The following is a 12064-nucleotide window of genomic DNA, read 5'->3' as shown; positions in this document are numbered from 1 at the left end:
CGATCATCCGACGAAACAGTTTCAAGCGAAATACAAGTTAATGTAAATCTTAAACAAACTTGCGTCACGGGTGGCCCAGTCGTCTAAGGCGCCGAAATTCGTTGTGCAGAGTTGCGTCCCTTGGGTACGCCAGAAACCTGTTATTGTGAGTTCGAATCCCGGTTCATCCCAATTATGTTTCTAGGTTTACCAGCCTTATCTTCTTTATAGTAGAGGTCTTAGGTCGTTACAGTGCCAAAAATAAGTCTATATTAAAATTCTTTTACTTATTCAGAGAAGATAAGGCATTTAATCTTTCATCCAAAATAGAAAGGAAGAATTGTTAGTAAATAATAAATAATTAGTGGTTGTTCAAAGATAAAGGTTCCTAGAAAAGATCAATATGGTCGAGGAAGACTACAAAGCTAAAATAATGTTGGTGGTAGTGTTTTGTTTCAATTGAACGCAGCTCTAGCATTGCATTTGTCTTCTTGTTTCACAACCTTGATCATTTGGGAAGACTGGCCGAAAAGGATCATGTTCCTTATATGGCTGTGCCTGATGTGGGCCTGGGTAGACACTGTTGGACCAATGACTCATTCTGACTTAAAGGGACAGAAAATTGAAAATCTGGATATGTTTGGAGTCAAGATGTGCAGTCACGAATGTACTGCCAGAAGCTTGATCATTGACTGCACTATTGACAACCTGGTGTGTGATCTTCTGAAGATGGAGCTAAACAAGGTTCGTGCAGGTTACTTGAATCAATCCGTTCGAGAAGCTAGCTCATTATCACAACATAAAAGCGACCAAAGCCTTTCCGTTATCATAAGAAAATCATTGTTCGATTATAACTTCATATGTTCATAAAAAAATGAAAGTTGCATGTAAGAAGCATGTGAGAAGTCCATGTGTATTTACTTGATTATGACTTAAGGTATTGTACAATAGAGCATGGTCTTTCTTCAAAGATATCAAAGACCATCATCAAAGTTGTTTAATCAGGATTACAATATGTCAGGGAAACTTTCAAAGCATGGCAGACATGGAGGGCAATTTCGAATTTAATGCATCTCTAACCAAAATGATGTCCGGTTCTCTAAGTTCTCTTGTATCCTATTTTCCAATGTTAGATCAGGCGAACGCTTGACGTGACTTTACATGCCTTTCTTGATTGGTGCCTCCTGCCGTCATTACTATGTGATACATACATTAACACATACTTGTTATCATACAATGGACTCTAAGCAGTGATTTCTTATGATTATAGAAAGAGTTTTGTTGCCAATACATACATCCGATTACATCATGTCTGAGACAATGTATCTTTAGAATTGAAAAATCATTATCGCGTTTGGGTAAACCTTGACTGCTCCAAGTAAGTATCTCTTCATGGGCCTGTTCTTTCGATCCGTGGTCGTACTCCGAGCTGTCATTAAGTGTAGCCGTGTTGAAGACGTCGGCGCAATACAGCTGTCAGACATTTGGAATCCCTGCGCTTTCATGCTGTTGTTGCACGTGCCGAAGACGCGCATGTATTGATTACGTGGTTTGCACGCAGCTGTGTTTTGGCGAATCTGCACATTTTGTATCTGAACTTTCTGGTCAATGCTTTTGTGTAACGGTAACGATGGCAACATGCTGTCCCAACATGACATTAGATTTACAAATGTCGACTATTTTGACTTTGAATACCGAATGTATTCGTTTTTGCCTTTCTTTTTGTTAACAAGAATACATACATTTGGCGGAGACAGCAATGGACCTAAATGGTCTTCAGATTAAAGAGGACCGCCTCCGTGGTCTAATGGTAGAGCGTCCGCCCGGAGAGCGGAAGGTCCGGGGTTCGACCCCCAGCCGCGTCATACCAAAAGACGTTAAAGGATGGTACTTGTTGTTACCCTGTCTGACGCTCGGCATTCAGGAGAACAAACACGGACTGGTCGGCCCAGAGTCAGTATACTGTGTCTGAGTGGGGTATTCATGTTAAACTGCGGCATGGTATCTCAGTGAGCTAGCACTATAAATCGGCATCAGTCCGGACTAGTACAAGTAGCCACACACACACACACACACATACACGTGCATGTGCGTCGCTTTATAAGTGCAATAATCTTGGACGGGACGTTAAATCCCATTTCATCACCCCACCTCAGATTAAAGAAACGTAAATGACATACCATTACTCCGTTATTACCACATTCACTCGTGTCTACAGATCCAAGATGGCCCCTGTTCATTGAAGATTTTCAAGGGTATGAAATGTTTGGAGACCCGAAGTGGAAAAGCTGTCTGTGTCAAAGGTAAAAAATGAATTTAATCCTCCTCCTTGTTCTTACCATTGCTTTTAACACCTCGATTTGACATAAGAGGTAGTATTCGTATTTCAGTCTTCTTTACACTCAACATACTAATGTTTACACATACATTATTAGTTAATGTGTCTTTAGTAGCCGTATACGGTGTCATACCAGAAACCATATGCCAGAAACATATTATGCCGAAAAAGTTTACACTCTCTGGTATCCTTATCGCACGTGTCATGTCAAAATGAAATCGTGACGTGAAGGGTCAAAGGGAGACTACTCTTCAAACCTTAGAGGCCAAACTTGTTTAACTATAACCTTTATCAATAAAGTCACGAAAGTGATCTAAAAAACAGATAAATGTCCTTGCACATCACAATTAATGATAGTAAAACACAAAACAGTGTCAAATAACGAATTTCGTTACCAGAATTTCCATGTGAAATATGTGGGATGGGTGTTGGAATATCCAAGATGGCTGTTACTGACGGTATACGGTCTCATATGAGGTCAGTATCAACCATTTTGGATTTTTACTGACGGCAAACGGGCTCATGTGGGGTCAGTAGATCTGCTTTCTGATTGGTCACTCTCACTTTGAGGCATAATTATGCACAATATAGACGTATGATGAACAATGAACATACAACAGTTTCGGATGTCTCTGAATACAAATAATATGGCCTTTGGAACAACGAACACGTCTCACACCTAATTGGTCCCTTGGGCACGCCAGAAACCTATGATTGTGGGTTCGAATCCCGGTTCGCCCCGATTATGTTTCTAGGTTTGTCAGCACCATACCCGTGCTCGTGGGTTTCACCGAAGTGGTAAACGTCTGAGACCTGCATCACTTTGGGCCTTCCTCCCACATTAAGCTGACACGCCGCGATACAACTGGACTACTGTTAAAAGCGGCGTTAAACCCAACTCACTCACTCACACCTATTTGAGCCATTAAAAGTTCCCAGGGATATGAGCATTCAGTAGGTTAACGTATTCATCTTTTTGCTTAATCTTACCATGACCAATATGTTATCATATTGCTTGAAGGGCGGTCGGGTAGCTTAGCGGTTAAAGCGTTCGCTCGATTCCCGACAATGTGTCTGTGGGTTCGAATCACGGTTCACCTCGATCATGTTTCTGGTTTTGTCAGCACCATAATCGTGGTCGTTGGTTTCAACGAAGTGGTAAACGTCTTAGACCTGCATCCCTTTGGGGCTTTCCGTGGTCTAGTGGTAGGGTGTCCGCTGGGAGAGCAGACGGTCTGGGTTTCGATCCCTAGCCGTGTCATACCTAAATACGTTTAAAGATGAAACTTGTTGTTGTCCCGCCTTGCGCTCGGCATTAAAAGAAGGAAAACAAGGAATATATACTGTGTCTGAGTGGCACATTCATGTTAAACTGCGGCATGGTATCTCAGGAGGCTAGCACTATAAATTCGGCATTAGTCCGGACTAGTACAAGCAGCCAAACACACACGTGCATGAACGTCGCTGCATAAGTGCAATGATCTTGAACGTAACGTTAAACCCAGTGTTACCACTTCACCTTGCTCACAATATCAATCGTGAAGATCCGGGGTAGAATAGGTCTTCAGCAACCGATGCTTGCCGTAAACGGCGACTACGCTTGCCGTATCACGTGGATCGATGCTCATGTTGTCAATCACTGGATTGTCTTGTCTAGACTCGATTACTTACAGAACGCCGTCATATAGCTGGAATATTGCTGAGTGCGGATTTAAACAAGAAACCCAACCAAACCAAAACCACAATACTAATCACTGGATTATCTGGGCCAGGATTTGCAGGACGTTGTCCAATATCTGAGTGAAGCGTTAGACAACAAACAATACGAGATTATGAAAGGGGTTAAAATAAGTGCTACTAGTGAGTGAGTGAGTATGGTTAAACGCCAATTTTAGCAATATTCCAGCAATATCACGACGGGGAACACCAGAAATGGGCTTCACACATTGTACCCATGTCGGGAATCGAACCCGGGTCTTCGGCGTGACGAGTGAACGCTTTAATCACTAGGCTACCCGACCACCAAATATTGGAAACTAGTTGTGAACAGATCGCACATTGATATGTATGTTGCTGGTGATAAAAACGAAAGAGACTTTACCTTTTGTCAATGGTGGGTTTTTTTCGAAGATGGTGACCCGTGAAGATTGCAGGGTAGAATTGGTCTTCAGCAGCCCATGCTTGCCGTAAAAGGTAACTATGCTTGTCGTAAGAGGCGACTAACGGGATCGGGTGGTCAGGCTCATCTAGCTGGAATATTGCTGAGTGCGGCGTTAAACAACAAACCAACCAACCAACTATAAAAGTACGCGTACTTAACCAAATAAGATGTCAAAGTAAGTTGCAGATCAATATAGAAACGTCAATATATATCTTTGTGCTGACACATCGTTATGTCTTCTTACAGTAATACAGAATCATACGCAATACCAAACGCAGTCAAACACTAATCTCCTCGATGCCTGCAAGAATGGAGACATGTGCCGAGTCAAAAACATACTATCTGAGGGTCAAGCAGATATTAACACAAGAGGGCAGGACGGAATGACACCATTGATGCTTGCAGCACAAAATGCTCACAGACAGGTGTTTGACTTTCTCGTGGGACAAGGATCGAGTATGTCAATCTTGAATAGTGTTCGGATGAACATCCTTCATATGGCATGCGAAGGGGGAAATATTCCAATAGTCAAGTATGTCCTGGAACAGAACGTGACAGACATCAACAGTAGAAGTCGGGACGGGTCGACTGCAGTGATGTTAACAGCGTTAAGGGGACATGGAGACGTATTTAAATTGCTAGTGAGTAAAGTAGCTGATCTAACACTAGTGGATGATAAGGGATCTACTGTTCTTGAAAAGGCCATTCGGGGAGGAAATGCTGAGATAGTAAGGTCTGTATTCAATCAGACCAGGATGGAGATAAACAGGAAATACAGCGGACAGACACCTGTAATGCATGCAGCATATTACGGGAAACTGGACGTGTTTAATTTCTTAGTGCAAAAAGGCGCTGATCTGTCTTTAATGCATGATGGAATTGTAATTCATGACACAATCCTTCACAAGGCATGTGAGGGAGGAAATACTGACATAGTGGAATATGTTCTCGAACAGAACCTTGTTGCAATAAACACCGAAGGAGAGGATTTATTAACCCCAGTAATGGTAGCAGCAATGAACGGTCATAGAGATACGTTTGAGTTACTTGTGAAGAAAGGAGCTAATCTGTCCCCAGAGGATACAGGAGACGAGTTTATCCTTCACTGGGCCTGTTATGGAGGAAATGCGGATAAAGTCAGGTATGTCCTCCAGCACAATGTTAAAGACATCAACAGCATAGGATGGAATGGACAGACGGCAGCAATGACGGCAGCAGACAAAGGATACAGAGTAATATTTGACTTACTTATCAGAAAAGGAGCAGATATAACTGTGGATGTGGATGACGACGACAACGACATCCTTCATTTGGCGTGTAAAGGTGGAAATGTTAATATAGTGAAGTATGTCCTCAAACAAAACAACATAGACATCAACACCAAAGGAAACTATGCATTTACACCAGCAATGATGGCAGCAGATGGAGGACATAGAGAAATACTTGACTTACTTATGAGGAAAGGGGCTGATCTGACACTGGAGGCAGCTTCTCGTTGCAACGTCCTTCACATTGCCTGCAAAGGACGATTTACGCAAATAGTGGAGTATGTAATCTCGAAAGATATTGTGGACATCAACAGTCAAGATTTTCAGGGCATGTCAGCTGTGATGCTGGCAGCAGAAAGGGGACTTGGAGAAGTGTTTGACTTGCTGGTTAGTAAATCTGCTGATCTAAGAAGAGTAAATGCAAACCAAGAGAACATTCTTCATCTGGCCTGTCGTGGATTTAACATGGACATAGTGAAGTATATTGTTACACAGAATATTGTGGATGACATCAACACGAGAACAAAAAATGAGGAGACTCCACTCATGATTGCAGCAATGAGTCAAAATAAAGAAGCATTTGATTTACTTCTGCAGAAAGGAGCGAGTCTGGCACTTGTGGATAAATATGACAACACCATTCTTCATTCTGCCTCGTTTGGTGGAAAGTTGGAGATAGCGGAGTTTATTCTCGCACAGAATATAGTAGACATTAACAGAAGAGGAGACGGCGGAATGAGCGCAGTCATGATGGCGGCTTTTTTTGGAAATAGAGAAGTGTTTCACTTACTTGAGAAAAAAGGAGCAAATCTGTCATTTGCCGATAGAAACGGCCACGATATTCTTTATTTGGCATGTGAAAGTGGAAACATAAATATTGTGAAATACGTCCTTTCACACGTCAATTTAAATACTGCCGCCAAGAAAACGACAACTTCAGAAGCTGGAGACTTTTATGCAGTGTGTGACCTATTCTATTCACAGCCTGACTAACAATAATGTCCATAATATGTCAGTGTAATTTATTGTTTATGTTGTAATTGGATGAAATTTGTTCTGTTAAGATTCAGTAGACGTTAATAACATTGTGTTGTAACAATAATTAGTTATCAGAAATATCCTACTATATAGTGTTCGAGCCTGACCTGTCCTTGTCACATGTCTCAATACCTCCATTTGATTCGTTACAAGTTTATATCTGACCATGAACTCATGTGTGTCGCCATCGGAAAAATACCAAAAACCTACGTGCCAGATTGCTCATCTCTCTATTGATTTCGTGACTCGCTCCGAAGCTCCAAATGGCTTATACCTTGTAATTCCCCATTTGTTTCATTAACTCATGGATAATAGCCAGAGACCAATCCAATGATAAATGTGAAATGTCTTTTCTCTATTGATTCCTTTCCAATTACAAGTTCTGTCACGAACTATATCTAATGGGTTCTATTTATTATCATTAGTTTCTGAGATGCATTTTTAACCTTATAACACTACTATCTAATGTAAGCAGTGGTGTAGAAGTTTTTCTATTTCGATGCTTTTGGAGTCGAGTACAATCTGGAATCTTCTAGAATGCTAATGACTATTCCAGCATGGTATTAAACTGGACCAAAGTGTCACATATCTCACTTCACATTACATCAAGATCATTTTTCACCCTTTAAATCCAGTCTTGGTCTATTTTGGAACCTCAACCACTGTTGCCTGCAAGGTGAATATTATTAGTATCACTGACATTTTTGCTATTACCCCTTCTGTTTTATTATATACTGCCATAGAATTGTGTACTGACTACCATTGTAATTATGTTGGAGTAAGTTGTATTAATTTTTAAAACAAGTTAATTATATAATACAATTGCTAATGTAGACCACGTACTGGCTGTTTGTTGGTTTCACACTGAATTCTCTTGCCTGCAGTTTGGGTTTGGTTTGTTTGTTGTTTAACGTCGCACTCAGCAATATTCCAGCTATATGACAATAATCGAGTCTGGACCAGACAATCCAGTCATTGATACCATGAGCATCGACCCACGCAATTACGACAAGCATAATCGCCTTTTACAGGTCTTCAGCAACCCATTCTTGCCGTAAAAAGGCGACTATGCTTATCGTAAAAGGCGACTAACTGGATCGGGTGGTCAGGCTTGCTGACTTGGTTAGTGCATGTCATCGATTCCAATTGCGTTGATCGATGCTGATGATATTAATCACTGGATTATCTGGTCCAGACTCGATTATTAACAGACCGCCGTCATATAGCTGGATTATTGCTGAGTGCGGCGTTAAACAACAAACCAACCAACTTCATGTTTAAGCAGACCGATGTTTAAGCAGACCGGTGTATTACACGTTTATGTGTACCTCCATATCATAATTTTGTTATATAATAGCTACGAAGGCATTTCCAATTATAAAAGACAACTAGTATTATATGATCGCACATACTTTTGGACAATAAAGGTTATTGCATAATAATGAGTTTGTTGCAAACAGAATTTGAGTAGTAGACAGTTACTACTGAATTAAAATTAACAAAAATACTCTTATTAACCTTTGTGATACATGATGCTATCCAGAGGCTTTCGTTGCATGTACTTTTCCTGTGGCCCTGTCTCCCACAGCAGGGCTTCTTGTTCCTCGGTAATGCTTTCTGCAACTTTTCTACATGAAACAGCAAGTCCCGCGGCTGATCGTACCTTTATTTCTCGACCGATCAAGATCCGGGTTAGAATTGATCTTCAATAAGAGTCGACTAACGGTATCGGGTAGTCAGGCTTGGTGACTTGGTTCATGCATGTCATCGTATCCCAATTGCGTGGATCGATGCTCATGATGTCTATCACTTGATTGTCTGGTCCAGTCTCGATTATTTACAGACCGCCGTCACATAGCAGGGTGCAGAGTGTTGCGTTGAACAATACACAAACAAAAAAGATAAAACATCTCTGCAAAAATCAGAGTCCATTTTACGATTCCGACTATGGTCATAAGCACGTGCCAATGAATCACTATTAAATAGTGATGATACCCGGTGTTCGCGAAAAGGTAAGCGTATCCTTCCTGTTATATAGAAGTGCGATTCGTAACTGTATTACATTGTTCTGTTTAGATTCAGTAGAAGTTCATTGCGTTGTGTTTGGACAATGGTTACTTGTCAGGAATGTACTATTATTTTTTTTGAAGCAATGGTGAGGAAGTTATTATATTCAGATGCTCGAATTATCGAAAAACTTCGGGAATAGCATAGATGGATGTAAAGGGTTCTTAGGGGAATGTTATGTGATGTTCAAGTGAGACAGGACTGGTCTAGCCTTGGAAAGTTTTGTTTGTTGGTTTATTGTTTAATGCAGTACTAAGCAATATTCCAGCTATACAGACAATCCAGTTAGCATCGATCCACGCAATTGGGATACGATGACATGCATCAACCAAGTCAGTGAGCCTGACTACCCGATCCCGTTAGTCGCCTCTCAGGACAAGCAAAGTCGCCTTTTACGGTAAGCTTTGGCTGCTGGAGACCTATTCTAAACCGGATCACGAATGTATAATTGTCCAGGTGCAACAATGACATGACCAATGATGGTCGTGCTATTAGACAAAACAGAAGATACCAAAATAGGGACGTAATCATTGGAACTTATTTGGATGACTCATGTTTGAAATTTCCCCTAGATTTTCAATCAATGGAGGATCATCCGCTGGTTGGTTGCTGTGATTTGATCCGCTAAAGAAACTACATCCACTTAACCTATGTTTATAAATGAAAACATTCAACCAACGAACCTGAGTTTGATCCTCAATGGCACCATGAATAAAATCAACATTGTACGATGCATCATGCGCATAGACGCCTTCGTGTCACACTCACGTAGCTCAATGCTCGTGATGTCAATCAACGGATTGTTTGTTTGTTTGTTTGTTTGTTAACGCCGCACTCAGTAATATTCCAGCTACTTGACGGCAGTCTGTAAAATAATCGAGTCTGGACCAGAGAATCTAGTGATTGACATCATGAGCATCGATCCACGCAATTGGGATCGATGACATGTATCAACCAAGTCAGCGAGCCTGACCACACGATCCGGTTAGTCGCCTTTTATGGAGTAAGTAAGTGAATGTGTGTGCGTTACCTCACGGGTATTTCATAAGAATGAGTGTGTAGGAGTTTTTTATCTGTTTGTTGTTTAACGCCGCACTCGCGCAATACTCCAGCCATATGACGGCGGTTTGTACATAATCGAGCCTGGTCAAGACAGTCCAGTGACTGACATCATGAACATACATACATTTATTTTTTCACCCTATCCAAATAAGCCGTGTCTTATCAATGTTTACTTTTAGCCCAGAGAAAGTGCAAAAAACAATAGGTTTTTGCAGTCCTGCATGTTGACAGCGTTCAGTTCCATATAATACACAATTGACCCGTGAAGATCCGGGGTAGAATAGGTCTTCAGCAACCCATGCTTGCCATAAAAGGCGACTATGCTTGTCGTAAAAGGCGACTAAGGGGATCGGGTGGTCAGGCTCGCTGACTTGGTTGATGCAGATCATCGATTGCGTGGATCGATGCTCATGATATCAATCACTGGATTGTCTGGTCCGGACTCGATTATTTTACAGACCGCCTTCATATGTCTGTTATATTGCTGAGTGCGGCGTAAAACAACAAACCAAACAACTAATACACATCAATGTATCGTATGCAAACTGTTGTATGAGGAATTCAACATTACTCAAATTTATACCTTTTATATCTACATTATTTCATATAATTATTCCTAGTATTAATAAAAGATTCCATTCATTGAAATAGCGACCATCCCTATTTGAGTAACCGAGGATTTATCTGAAAACATGACGCCTCGCGTAACTGACCATCAACTTTTCTTGATCCAAACAAGTGCATCCACATATTGTTTGAAATCTTCCAACAAAATCAGCTGCCTCAAAATCATCGTCAAAATACTTCGACAAGCACCACCTTCAAAACACAGTTACTTTTCCCCAACAAATTCAACATGAACATCTACTGCCTAATTGTTTGCCGATATGCCTCAGTGACTAACTGATAAGCCTTCTGAAGAACCTTTTTCACCTCATCATTATTTGAACTCACCCCAACTTACAGTTTGGACTTGGATCTGGGACCGCCTCCGTGGTCTAGTGGTAGAGCGTCCGCCCGGAGAGCGGAAGGTCCGGGGTTCGATCCCCGGCCGCGTCATACCAAAAGACGTTAAAAGATGGTACTTGTTGTTACCCTGTCTGGCGCTCGGAATTAAAGGGCTAAAACAATGACTGGTCGGCTCGGAGTCAGTATACCCTGTCTGAGTGGGATATTCATGTTAATCTCCGGCATGGTATATCAGTGAGCTAGCACTATAAATCGGCATCAGTCCGGACTAGTACAAGCAGCCACACACACACACACACACACGTACATGCACGTCGCTATATAAGTGCAATAATCTTGGACGCGACGTTAAACCCAATTTCACCTCATCTCACTTGGAATTTGAATAATGTTGGAAATTGGCATGATTTTGGTGTTTGGGCTAGGTTTCCCACTTGGCAAGTAGAAAAGGCACAGGTCAGGCCTCGAATCATCCTCGTGTCACTCCAGAAGCTATGCCATCCCGAAACTTCTCGAAAGATCAAGACTGTGAATTTGTCAACAACCTGGTAACTTTTAATTCCACTTTCTCGTTGCCGCCGAATGTACTCGATATCTTACCAGCGCTTCAATCAATTTATCCATCTCGCGCGGATTGACGTCAGCTTATAATTTGTCCTCAGAACTCTTGACATTGAATTTAAGAAATAACGTTGGATCGACCCACATGTGTTGTGCAATAAAGCAACAGAGCAACAGCTTATCAAACATGAGGACATTTAGTAATGGTTATACTCTGGCGTTGACGTAGTACATTCATATCCGTTGTTGACTCGTTGTTATGTGTTGAAGGGTTGTCACTCAAAACGTTGCGAAATCTCATTCAGTACTGAATGCAGAGGAACAGTGAGCGAGCAATTCCAACAATATATTTCTCCTTGCATTTAAATAAACTGTTTACAGTGAATACGGCCACCTCGTCTTGTGACTGCCTCATTGAAACACCACATGCATTCAAATATCAGGCGACGTTCTTTTTTTTTAGTTCTTTTATTAACGGATATACCGTATTCGACGTGATAAGGGCCCAGGGCGCTCTCAAAATTTGAAATAGGGAGCTATTATTAGAATATTATTTTGGTGGGGAAAAAAAAGAAATGAAAGATCGTAAATTCCGTGGTTTATGCTGACAGCCTGAAATGT

General features: G+C 41.3%; 1 protein-coding gene across 1 annotated transcript; it reads left to right on the top strand.

The window, feature by feature from the left end:
• Nucleotides 1-5482: 5482 nt before the first annotated feature.
• Nucleotides 5483-6739, top strand: LOC124148399 (ankyrin repeat and KH domain-containing protein mask-like). The gene has a single exon (XM_046519478.2). The coding sequence runs from the start codon at nucleotides 5483-5485 to the stop codon at nucleotides 6737-6739; it is 1257 nt and encodes a 418-aa protein (XP_046375434.2).
• Nucleotides 6740-12064: the final 5325 nt, after the last annotated feature.

This window comes from Haliotis rufescens, unplaced genomic scaffold, assembly GCF_023055435.1.
Source record: "Haliotis rufescens isolate VD_foot unplaced genomic scaffold, xgHalRufe1.0.p SCAF_18, whole genome shotgun sequence".
Lineage (NCBI taxonomy): Eukaryota > Metazoa > Mollusca > Gastropoda > Lepetellida > Haliotidae > Haliotis > Haliotis rufescens.
The sequence above is the reverse complement of the archived record's forward strand: the minus strand, read 5'-3'. Positions and strand labels throughout refer to the sequence as shown.